Here is a 13,439-nt window from a genome sequence, read left to right on the forward strand (position 1 = left end):
AACATTCGGAATATTTTAAGAATCGTATCACGTACCGACCTGTCAAATATGCAACGTTGTATACTATGGTGATTTAACCCAGTAGGAATGAATGGCTTTATTTTGTCTATTAGGTCACGGTAAAGATGATCGGAAAAAGGCACAAAAGCAACAAGGCGTATTAAGCGATACAACGACAGTCGTTTTAAGCTATTTATAGATAAAACAGTAGTTCAAAACTTTTTCGATAGAAGCTTATTAGTAACTGAGATTGTTAGTAACTTGCTAACTCATACACACTGCGTATGCAGCCACCGTATATAGTTACATAAAACTTGTAAGGTAATCCCTTTACGAGTTCCTGTGGATTTGAAAGTCCCTTGGCGATGTTGAAATAAGGAACTTATGTTATATATCTCAGTGGGTGGCAAAGTAACTAAGGAACTACAAAACCTTTAAATATAGTCTGTGCACACGAAGACATTGTGTATTTGCTATTACTTCCCCAATACAAACCAAGAAATTCACTTTCGGTTTCTTTTTATAGTGGGGGAATCTCTATATTGCGTACAAGTATACGCTGTATGTTGCAGGCTCATTGTGCAATGCCCTTGTGTTTCAGTTGAGTTACCCTGCTTCATTTTTCAATTATTTAACTTTATCTATATGTAATATATATGACATCAACCCGTGTAGCGCTCTGTAAGCTCGAAAAGTACCTACGCTGCGTGGCTCAGTTGTTAGGATGCTCCTTTAAAAGTTACTGGGTATCGAGGCTCGATGCTGCCGCTATGCTAGTTGTGTGTGTGTGTGTGTCTTTGGAAATGACCAAAGTCGTATAAACACCGAGTAGTCCAACCGCCGTCTATGTGTGTCCAAAATAGAGCAAAAGTGGTGACTTTGACAATGAGTTTAAACGAACTTGTTACGTTTTGTTTGTGTTTTCCTATTGTGGGAAGGTGTAAAACAGCTTCTATTTACCTTACCAAACATTTTTCAGAAAAATGTATAAATTTAGCCGCATTAAATGACTAAAATGTCGCAAATCAACCGCTTCCAATTCTAATTTTTGACGTTTTTTGACACAGAAAACAAATAACACATGTTTTTTACATTCTTCAACCTTTAAATTTGTTTTTAGGCCCAAGTTTTTCTGTAATTTACCGAAAAACATACATTTTCCCTATACCAACTGTGTTATTTTGGACCCAAATTGCCGTTCAATTAGTGTTTTACGTAACAATGGGTTGGACTACTCGGTATTTCTATGGCTCTAGGCATGACAGAGTCCCAGTGGTGACTGATTGTTGTCCAAATTGCCTCGCATAAAGGTAAATATTCTATTAGTCCAAAGCATATAAACAATCGCCAACAAAATAAGAGACAATTTTATGAAATGCGACTGGTATTAAGTTTTCCGTATTACACATACATTCATTCAAATAATGCATAATCCACTAAACAGTGTTTTTTACAAGATGTCAATGAAACTTTGAAATGAAATCTCCATGAAAACGGGGATTTCCCTCAGCACATGTTTCGTTTTTATTTTATTTAAGTTTTAGGTTGCTGCTTACTGACGATTACAGTTTATACTGATTTTACTTTATTATAAAGATATATAGCTTAATTTTGTGTTAATATACCATAACTAGTAGCTGTTTATACATTTATCAGTTTTAGTAGTTAAATACTGGTCAATATGGGAAGAGATAAAAGAACAAGGAAGTTTGCTGAGATGAAACGAATGATCAATTTAAAGGATAAACGAATCACAAGAGATAATAAAAAAGAAAAGAAGAAAAAGGTGAATATTAAAAAGAAAGAAACTGGAGAACTGGTAAAGAGGTTCTTACCCCAGCAATCTTCTGCATTGTTCTTCAAATACAACGAACAACTCGGGCCACCTTATCATATCCTTGTTGACACGAATTTCATTAATTTCTCGATCAAAAACAAACTGGAAATGATGCAATCAATGATGGATTGCTTGTATGCTAAATGCATACCGTGTATAACAGACTGTGTTATGGCTGAACTGGAAAAACTGGGTCCTAAGTTTCGAGTTGCCTTAAGAATTGCGAAAGATCCACGATTTGATCGACTACCGTGCATGCATAAAGGAACGTATGCGGATGACTGTTTGGTGCAGCGGGTGACTCAGCATAAATGTTACATCGTAGCGACTTGCGATCGTGATTTGAAACGTAGAATTCGAAAGATACCCGGTGTTCCAATCATGTATTTATCACAACATAAATACACAATAGAGAGAATGCCGGATGCTTTTGGTGCACCTAAATCTGACCAGTAATGTGGAAATTAAATGTGACGCAATTATTAAAAAATAGCGCATTCAATTATAAAATTTATCTTGTAACTCAACAAGATGTAACATTTTAAATATTTGGTGTGAAAGCATCTATCACTCATGCAACTTTGTGTGTTTGTAAATCGAGTTTAACAAGCAATGATAATCCTAATGTTAAATTGTATAACTATTGTAAATTTGAACTGTGTTTTGAATGGGCATTAGTAAACCTGAGTGATATGTGTTAACCTATACTGGCATCACATGCTTCATGCGCAAGATGCACATCAGTCACACAGGGACCCTGTGACAGGGTGTACCGCACACAATACAGACATGTAAAAATTTGTGTATTGATCAAATGGCAGGAATATCTTTCAGATTGCATTAAAACTCATCAGTGAAATTTTGTTTCATTTTGTAAAGAATTTGGAATTTCTTGTCTTTAATTTTAAAACACGTTTCATGTGGTTGCAAAACTTAACTAAAAGTATTGTGCATTCATTAGAACTAGAGTGCAGGGTTTTGAAATAATTCTGATTTTTCTACAAACCAGACAACTCCAACCTCAACAACCATTGTAAGTTTCTATTTATAAATCACTGTGTGTTCATTCACATTTAAGTTGGTTTCAGTTTTCACAACATGCACTGTGTCCAGTTTGGATGGAACTGTTTCTATAGAATAGTGGGTACGCAAACTTTTACAAAAGTATTCAAAAGTTTATAATTTTCTTGGGGTTTATAGCAAAATAGCAAGGAAAGAAAGATATTTATAAAACGTTTGTACACAGTGGTTATATTGCGCACTAAACTGAAAAGGTCGCAGTTTGACTAGGAAAATATTATGCAGTAAATATAGATTTAGATAAGTGGCGATATTTTGTTATATTTATTACATAGTTGAGATATATAGACATATGTGTTGTGTTTTGGAAACTGAAATCAATTTCTTATATATCTGGCTGCTAACTTCATGCTTCACATAGTTTTAATAATAAAACTGTTGCCTGTTTTTATATTTAGTTATCTGTAATATAAGCGGGTATTGACTGCACTCAGCATCTAAGTTGTACCATTAAATTACATCTGATAATTTAACCATTCAACTTATTAGTTGTTATGGTACATTTAAATGATGGATGTATTACTGAAGAATAGTTTTAAAAAGTTATCCTGTAGTTGATGTTGTTTAGTTTTTTGTTGTAGCAGTTTTGATACAGTTGTGAAATTGATGTTTTTTCTGCAAGGCAACATACATACATTTTTGTAAAAAAATCTAAAAATCAAAGTTGACTGAATCTCAGTGTGATATACATCTTGTCTATTGTCAGGTTTTCATGATGAAGCAAGGGGAACAAAAATGGCGAAAAGTTTTATACGAAGACCAGGGTGTTCCTGACAATTATGTTGATGTCTCTTTCTTGAGTGAAATGGAAAAAAATCGGTTTTGTCGAAAGTATGACTTTATGGACCTTGTTAAATCTTCCGTTGTTTTGACTCAAAAGTTTACCGCTCTGTCTCTCTTTTGCCTCTTGTGGTGGAATTTGTCCGAAGGTGGGTTTTCTCCTAAACTTGCACTCACTTTATCTTTGCAATTTTTGTTACTTGGTTACTACATACATTCTATTATGACATCACAAACACTTAAGCAAGTGATTCATGATTTTAAAACAGGGGTCATGTTGTTGTGTTTTACTTGGTTTCTTTCCCCTGTGTTACGAACACTCACGCACACGATAAGTAGTGACACACTGTACGCCATGAGCACATTCATGGGCATTGGACACCTTGTGTTTAATGATTATGGTTCAAGTGGGATGAGTGTTAGTAACTCAGTCTCATTTAACATGTCTGTTTTCATGGCCGTGTGTTTAGCATCAAGGTTGGAAACTACATTAGATACTTTCATGACGGTTGTTCTTGCTCTGCAAATATTTGGTTTATGGCCGATTTTACGTCGCTTGTTGTTTTTGCATTATCCTGGACACTTAAGGGTGATAACACTTATAACTTCTGTGGTTGTGTTGTATCTATTTACTTGCCTCAGCTGGACAGCGGGCATGATGTACATGGTTGCATGTGTTTCTGTAACTTTTATTTTCCCAGCATTATTAGTTCGAATGCAACCACATAAACACAACATACATGGCCCATGGGATGAAGCCATTGTGGAAGACAATTCATTTGATAATAAACGTTTATAACTTCATAGTGTTCAAATATATATTTAGTACCCAACACTGTGTATAGTAGGGTGGGGGAAGATGGGACACCTTTAGCACCTAATATCCAAATATCCTGATCTTGTTTTAAACAATTAACAATGGTCTATGGGAGTCGTGAGGATATAGTTTTATAATTCTTTGATTGTTCTTTGTTTACTACCAAATGGGGCGAGAAAACAGAACGAAAAGGGTGATTTTCCCCCACCCTACTATATATAACTTCTGTTGTGTAAATTTAGTCTTGGATGTTATAATGTTTAATCTGACTTTATGCACACGCGCAGTAACATTTCGACACATGCGCAATGGCCCAGATATTATGCCCGCACCAAAAATCAAAACGTTTAAAACTCAGCATTCATAATGCTCTTTACTGACTTCTAACGGTTGTTTTTATTTTATATGTTAGCTACCAGAGTGCGGTAGTTAACCGTGTACTGAAAACTTACTTTATATATCTTTGTATTAAACGTTTTCATAAAAAAGTGTAAAAAATAAGATTGAAACTGTGAAAAATATTTTATTTAAATTAATTATACAATGTAAAATAGATTGCAAAAAAACAACTTGCGTTAAATGCTGTGCTTTAAAAAGGATTGCCTGCAACGCTGCAAGGTTTTACGTCATAATGTGGTGTGTTACAAATGTCAGATAAGGAAGTGGTATTTTGTTGTTTTGTAATAATGACCTTTGTTCTTGGAAGTGACAAACAAGTATAGACATGAATACCACGAAATATACGAATCGTGAGACCGCTAAAAAGCCTTAAATTTGTACGTACTTGGAAAATATTCGTGATAGAATTTGTCGAGTTGTTGTTTATGGTATTTAAAAAAATAGGCAGTTCAAATAAGAAAATTTCCCATTCCGAGAACACTGAGTAAATAAAAGTAACTTATTTATCCTTGCGTGACGGGGTAAAGATGGCTGTTATAACACGAGTGTTCTGTTTTATACACCTCGTGTTTTATACACGCCGTCAGATTGTCTATATTGGTCCTATTGATAATTAAGAATTTACAATCACAGACCTTCAATGTACGTGGAATTACAGGTTATAACCGACTGGTTTGGAAACTTGTCGTTTTGTTGCAACTAATCTTTGCCACTAATTCGGTCTTAAGCAGGTACATTGAATGCGTGTTTTCGCCATTCGTATCACAAGTGATACACGAACCAGTGGAACACCTAAAGATTTCAAAATTCGGTCGGCAATTTAAAGCTTAACAAATACACCGATCGAATAACAAGTGTAATTTTTGAATACAAAAATTGTTTTTTTTTATTATTGATATACGGTCAGATCACGATCGCGAAAGACTCGCTTTTATATGCAGTACCGTGGGGAAAATGGGACACCTTAAGCATATAATATCAAAATATTCTGGTAGTGTTTTAAACAATTAACAACTGTCTATTGGAGTCATGAGATGTAATTCTTTGAATGTTCTTTGTTTGCTACCAAATAAAACGAGAAAATAGAATGTAAGGTGTCCCATCCTCCCCTGCTATACCGTATCTGCTACACCACTGTATTATAATATACCGTAAGGTATTTTACACTAAAATACTGGGGGTGAGCTTAAATAATATCAAACGTTTAAAAAAGTAAAACATTCCAAATAAAAGAAGTTTTATTCATCTTCAACTAAGCTTGGCCTCTCACATCACATTATTTAAATAAAATGCGTCGTAATCTAACACCAAGAATACATCTTTGTGCGTGGTTTTATCTCATAATCGTTTCGAAAATCTGTTTGTTGCGAAAATAATAAAATCTTGTTTTGAAATTTTGGCGATTTCGATTTGTTTTATTATGACGTCACAGTATCCTGATTGTCTCCACGCCAGTCAACCGGGCCGGAAGTTACGAACATAGACTCCCGGTTGACCGAAAGTAACCCCAATCTGGATATGGAAATATAATCTGGTTTGTTACGTATATTTGTTTCCGATTATAACTTACATGTTGTTGAATTAAAATGTTTTTTTATTAAATTATTGGGTTTATGGGCTGGGACGGGCATAGCGTTACGAAATAAGTTTTGTACTTTTGTTTAATTCATAATAATAAAATAACGACTCCTGTCTTTTGTATGTTACTCCTACTTTCGTTATCAATGGGATAAAAATGTAATTCATTTATGTTACTCATCTGACCATATTTGGAAATCGTGGTTCTAGAACGTGGCTGAGTGACAAATAACCACGTGATTCAGTAGTTGTCGAATCATCGTATGTTGGTAACGATGAAAAGATTGACGATCGAAGTTGTTTCAGTTTATTTAAAGATCCGCCAGATTTATACCCTGATGATAATGTAAAGCATAAACAACCTTATATATCCAAGGTCGTGATCTTTTTTGGCGAATCGTCCGACATTGATAAAACATGCCGATACGACCGAGACCTAAACACGATATCAGTTTTGTTGAAACTATCTTGCATGAAATCTAACCTTGTGTTCCGTGGTACCAGTCGCCTACATGTCATCTCATCTTGTGTTGTTGTAATAACGCTGTGTCGTGGGGTCGAGCGTATATTGAACCAGTTTGCAACGTCACAATGCGGTTTGTATAAATTTTCGGCATGCTTTTGTGATCTAAGAGCTTCTATGACGTCACAATTAGTCACTCGTTATAAGGAATACGCCACCTAACGTTAACGTCACGATAATAGTTTTGTAAACGACAAAATAATAAACTATTAAATTTAAATGAAGATATTTATTTATTAATTAGAATGCAATTTGTTATGTCACAATTTCACGGAGCCAAGTTTCACTGACGTCACAATTGTCTTATGCGTTCATAAACCCCAACTGCAATGTTTTTTGTTTGTATTAATCGTTATTGTTGCGTCATAAGAGGTTAAAGTTTATTTTTTTGTAATTGAACGCTTTTACATGGCCGGCACGTGCCTTGTTTTTTCACAAAGTTCAATATGACGTGACAAGCTTATCTATGCTGGCATCTAAGTCCTATAAACAACCTGTCACCTTAGAACGGATGCGACCTTCGTCCGGTAAATCGTTTACACCAGATGGTTGATAAATGCGGGGTGAACTGAACTTGAAAGATGCGCAAGATTTTAGCGAATTGTTTCTCCCGTGTTATGTCACAAGGGGATTACAGCATTCTGTAAATTTTGCGCCGTCTGATTATTACGTCATATAACAACGACAATCACCCTTAATAAATCGCTTGTTCATTGTTCACGAACAATTAGTTACGCTTTTCGTAGCGCGGAAATAACAAATACCTGTGGCGGGGCGTGAACCACGTATCTTCCATTCTAAGAACACAAAACCAAAGCATCCTCTAAAAGTCGTGTCTTGCATATAATCCCATGGATTATCACTACACCTGGGTTCGAATACCAGACGACCCGGTCAAATGACTTGTCTTATTTATAACTAACACAGGTTTAATCGGATTTTAGTTGTAGAAATTAATAAACTTCTTAAGCTCTTGTTTAATCCACATAACAACTCCTGTTTAATGTTCGATGTTATTTTAACACGGGTTTAACTGTTTCAAACCAAAATACCAACTACGTTATATTACGTCATTGGCATGTGTATTTGAATCTAAATGATAAACTGTGTTGAATTTCACCTTTTGTGTACTTAAAACAGTGGTGTATTTGTTAAAACGCTACATTCAAATATTGTGGTATAATTTATGCATATCCAGTGGCTTTTTTTCATATATTTAACTTAATTTTATTGGGATTTGAATTTTAAAACACGCCAACTTAAGAACCGAAAATACGTTACGCTAGCCCAGTGTTTTTTGCGCTGGAAAACTTGTTATTATGGAATAGGTAAATATTCAATCTATTAATTCAAAAACAAATTTGATAATTTTTTAGCAAATTCCGAACTTAACTTTTTACATAAAATTAAATCCGTGAGAAATAAAATAAAAAATCTGTTTTTGCATCTTCGCACGCGCTAGCATGTTTTCCCAGAAGTAGCAGTCACGATTATGGCTTCGATCGCCCTCGCAACGTGCCTGACGAGTCGAGCCGCGGGAACGCCCTAGTTGAGATTAGCCGAATAGCGCTATTACCAAAATGAGCATGTTCGTTCATGTTGTTGCTACCCGTCGGCAATTGCAGATTAATCTGCGGCGATCTGAGCTCCGATAACCCGCCAAACCGTGCTCAATTTCCCAAGGTCGACCACGGAACGATTACATAAACGATTTAGCGATCGCAAGCGCTGATACCAGTCACCCAATCACCAATCAAAACAACGCTGCGACCGCGAACTATCAATTGACGCGATTTTCGCGTTTTACTTGTTACATCATTGAAGGCATTAAAATCGTTGTTACTTTGACTATCGGGTGTTCCAATGTATTTTTGTCGAACAATACGCGACTGGCTCCTTTTCTGCAACAATAACAGTTGTTTCTTTTGTAATAAACGAATGCTGCCTCACTTACCCCGATTTGATCAAAAATTCGAACTTGCCCTTTCTGTTTCTCCCATTTTTGATCAATTTTCGTTGACATGTTATCGTTGCTATTGGTTACCACAACAACAAAGAGCATTTTGATCCATGACGATAAACACAACCGCGAGATGGCGCTCAAGATACGGCACCAGGCGTCGACCAGGACGAGATCTGGTATCATGTAAACAAACCACAGAACCGCTGCGGAAATATCGTCGTAATTGACAACGCGATTTCACGATTTTCCGGATCCTTATGTCACCTCGTCTCCTATACCTACTGTTTCGTCACAATCTCTTACTGTGTCGTCTCAGAGAATTCAAGGCACAAAAATAAAATTAATTAAATTTTCACCTTACAACGAACTGCGCATCTGCATTTAACCTTTGTGACGTAATAAACCACTAATAATGACAAGGGCGTGTGAAGAGAACACGTGTTTTGATTGGTTTTACAGATTAAGTAAACGTCGTGGTGTATGTGACATCACAGTACCTGTCATAATGCCCCATTATCTCAAAAACAATCACGATTGTTCGTGAATTACTGGCACTAAACTTTCCCAACAATTTGAACCGGGGAAAATTTAATTTAAAAATTATTTGAGCGATTCGTTGTATGACGTCACAGTGTAATCTGTGAGCAACACACGTCTTTCAACTTTGCAAAATATTCGTTTTTTTGCTTCCACGTTTCGGCCTTTTTTTGTCTAAAATCGTCAAATGTACTGTGAAGTCACGATTATGTCACGGTTAATTTAGCAAGAGGTCAGAGGTCACGGCCTCAGCACGAGTGTGTGACGACAGAATAGCCATTGTAACGTGTAACATCAGAGGAAGCAATATTGTGGTAACTGGTGAGGTTGAAGAATCCGATTTCATGTGTTCGAGTCCTCCATATCTCAAGTATCGCTGCTTCTCGATCGTTTAATGCGCGAAAGTTCTTTCAATTGTCTTGAAACAACAAGATTTTGCGAAATCTTTTGTTATTTTACAAGTGGTTATCGAAAATTTTGAGTCTTCAGAGAAATTAGCTTTCCGCTTGAACGATTATAGCCTCTCAGCAGCCGAAACTGTAGCGGGTTTAAAAACACGGCTCCCGGACAGCAGGTGTTTTCGGGTTTGTTTATTTTGCTCAATATTTGAGCTCCTACTAAATATTACCAGGGGCTACATCTTTTTCACTTGTAACAACAAACTCGGAGCCGATTCAATTTAAGGGACGCGTGTTTCTCAAATTGTGGGCCGGTTATTAATGGCAATTCAAATGCGAGAAAACGTATTTTTTCGTAAAATTCCGACGGAAATTCGCCTAAATTGGTTCCAGTTCTATTTATACGAATACTGTGTTTTAAAACGACGCGACAAAAGATAACAAAGCAGATTGTGTCGTTGATTATACGGAAAGGGTGTAAAACAACTTTTTTACGCTGGTCGATACCATTTCTTGGTTTGTCCTTTTTCACGGAGACGAGCTAATTTTTAACTGTATAGAAGCAGGAAACTGGACTATTATGACGTGTCAATCGTTCTCATGATCTCGTGTTAGATTATGCGGTCACTGTACCGTGTCAAAACATAGAAATGTTATATTTCCCGGTGCTAAGTGCATTTAGTTGATTTTATCCATATTTTTCACGCGTCACGTGATCTCAATGTACCAACCTCGACCGCGCCATTTTTCCTCGCTATTATGACATCACAAACACAACACACACGCTCGCGAAGATTTACAGTAAGTGCTTCCGACACCTTAGCTGCAGCCATACCATTTCTAAACAATCCACAAGTTTTACGCCATAAGTCAATACAATCATAATGTGGAATGGCGTCCCTATAATTTTATGCTATTTCTATATTTGGCAACAAATTTTGAGGGTAAATATTTTCAAAATTAAACCTTGCAATTCCGGCAATCCTTTTCTGTTTGCATTAAAATTGTCTTCATTGCAATAAATGCGTTTCCAACATTTTGGGATAGTGGGTCTATCTTTGTCCTGAATCTCAGGTTTCAAGGCTTGCTGCAATACCTCACCCACATAGATACAAACCGTTTGTTTATTGGTCGCATAGCAACAATCGTTTAAAAACTCGTTACACGCAATGTTCTTTTTAAAAAATCTTATAAATTCATTGTTGCCCCGTGTCTGGTGTCCACCGCAGGTGACCGGCATAGAAATAAAATAATAACAATAGAAATCACAACAACTTAACCGCTGTATCATCTAAAAGTAAACATTATTCCTTTTGTTACGTAATAACGAGCCATTGTTGTTTTATTTGTTTAATCAGTGATTCTAGAGGTAGACAATGTCGTTCAACGACTTTGATTTTTTAACTGAATTCGAATCTAAATATTTGTTCGCGATATATAGTAAAACGACATCGATTAAACAACAATGAATAATACGCGATTGCGGTATAAAGTTGTGGATGTTTATGAGATATTAATACAACTTCAATATTTGTACAACGCTCTTGAGTGACATCCTTGCTAAGTTGTTTATTGTGTCATAATTATGTTATTGTCGTCTTTATTAAAATATGAAAAGTGTTACGTCATAATCATCGGAACTTTGGTTCTAGTGCATTGTTACGTCACAATTGTTCTAATATCCCACCGCCAATTAAGATTGTTGCGTAATAAGTCGTTTGTTACATCACAATAATAACAACACAATGACAGAATAACCGTTGTTAACTAAATAAATGGTTGGCATGGAAACGAGCTATCAAAGTGATCTCGTATTCTGTGTGATGACCGAATAAACAGAGTGGTTACGTCACAATTAACCAGGTGCACGAATATCTTTCTGCTCGTCAAAACAAGAATCACAGATCCTTTTATCACGTCACAGTTGTATCATAATAGACGCTACAGATGTGAATTCTTCAAAACGAAATCGCGATCTTTTTAAAACACTTAAGAATCGAATATTAAACAATGACATATTGCGCTATTGTTTGTAATAATAAACCGACTCGTAAATTTTAAAAAGCCATCGCGAACAAGTAAAGTAAATAAGCCGTTATTTAAATTAAGAACTGGCATAAAGTGTCTAAGTCTAAAAGGTTGTTTTCGTTAAAATGTCTAACAATATCTATCCGCTGGATGGGAGTAGAGATTTGTCGTGTTTTAGCTTGCATTTTTTTAATTAAATTATGTTGAATTTTTTTATTTTTACCTTAAATATTTGTATATAGTATCTTGTACTTTTCAAAACAATTACAGCCTAGATCCGTTTCGAATTATTATTGGGTTCGAAGCCACGCTTTTTATGACTGAATTATATTTTCCGTTGGGATTTTAATGACTGTTGTTTTGCCGCTAATTCCCTCCTTTGCTGTTTAAATTAATCTCATTTTTGTAACTGTATTCAAGAAGAGGTTTAATAGTTTCCGTGTAAACAAATTTCGCAGCTGTACGCGCAGAAGCGAAACTTTGCCTTTTTCGGAAATCCGGAGAGTGTAGACGTTTGTTGCTTCACAAAAGTTGCGGAAAACCCAATTTACGGATGTGTTCACTAAACCGCGTGGAATTTCATAACATTTGGGCTTGTCGCCCCGCATGGGTCGGGTGTTTGTTTTCGTTCCGCCGGAAATGAAGCGAGTCGGTCCCGCCGCGACTCGTCGCCAACGTCGTCCGGATATTTCGAATTGACAACCGCGATTGGACTCGAAATTAGAAAATTTTAATTTTTTTCCGAATCGACGCGAATCGAACCCGACGCCTATTCTTTGTTCCTTCTTGTTACGTCACAGTTGTCTGTTACATGCAAGTAATAATCCACTAAAGAATAACATTTTCGTTGGCAGCGCGCGCATAGAATAATTAAATTTATGTTTTCCGAAAAACCGCGTCGTTATTAAATCGCGTTTACGTGAAATGAATTCTATAAATTCAAAACGAACAAAGCCTGCCCTGCCTTATTTGTGATATAACAAGTGTCATTGTGATGTCACGTAAATTCAACCGAACAAGATTTCGCGAGCTGCCAACCGGTAGCGTTGTGACGTCACAAAAGCTGTATGTCAGTTTATTTGTCTTATAAAAATCCAGGTTTATGAACGAACAATCACTTTTGTACCGAACGTCTGTAAATTGACAAATCGACCAATAGCGAGTCGACATGTGTAACTATCCGTGTGACGTAACAATAGATGAAAAATCCATTGTTTGTTGACCATTTTTTATAAAGGTGTTGATTGATATTACAGAATTCAACATTGTGATGTCATAAAGGCATTTTTCCGTTACCATAACTTTCTATAAGTAACCCGTTTATTTCAGCACAATCTACTTTCCCCTATGATTGTTACATCATAACGACCGTTGGGACCGGTTACCCAACCTTTAAAATAATATTTTCCTTCACCATTCTGTATTTAGGGGAAACCCCTTCGTCGTGTGGGGCATTGTCATAATTCGCCCAAATTGGGGCTCGGCGGTCGTTGCCCCTA

At 36.2% G+C, this 13,439-nt stretch overlaps 2 protein-coding genes across 2 annotated transcripts; both read left to right on the forward strand.

Annotated features, from left to right (window-relative positions):
- Positions 1 to 1,511: 1,511 nt before the first annotated feature.
- On the forward strand, positions 1,512 to 2,800 carry LOC149727747 (rRNA-processing protein FCF1 homolog). The gene has a single exon (XM_089888188.1). It carries the CDS (start codon positions 1,682 to 1,684, stop codon positions 2,291 to 2,293), a length of 612 nt encoding a protein of 203 aa, XP_089744314.1. The 5' UTR covers positions 1,512 to 1,681; the 3' UTR covers positions 2,294 to 2,800.
- Positions 2,789 to 4,852, forward strand: LOC149727748 (phosphatidylinositol N-acetylglucosaminyltransferase subunit C-like). The gene is made up of 2 exons (XM_089888181.1): positions 2,789 to 2,870; positions 3,624 to 4,852. The coding sequence occupies exon 2, from the start codon at positions 3,630 to 3,632 to the stop codon at positions 4,494 to 4,496; it is 867 nt and encodes a 288-aa protein (XP_089744307.1). The 5' UTR covers positions 2,789 to 2,870; positions 3,624 to 3,629; the 3' UTR covers positions 4,497 to 4,852.
- The last annotated feature ends 8,587 nt before the right edge of the window (positions 4,853 to 13,439 follow it).

This window comes from Ciona robusta, chromosome 11 (assembly GCF_009617815.1).
Source record: "Ciona robusta chromosome 11, ASM961781v2".
In the NCBI taxonomy this organism is placed as follows: domain Eukaryota; kingdom Metazoa; phylum Chordata; class Ascidiacea; order Phlebobranchia; family Cionidae; genus Ciona; species Ciona robusta.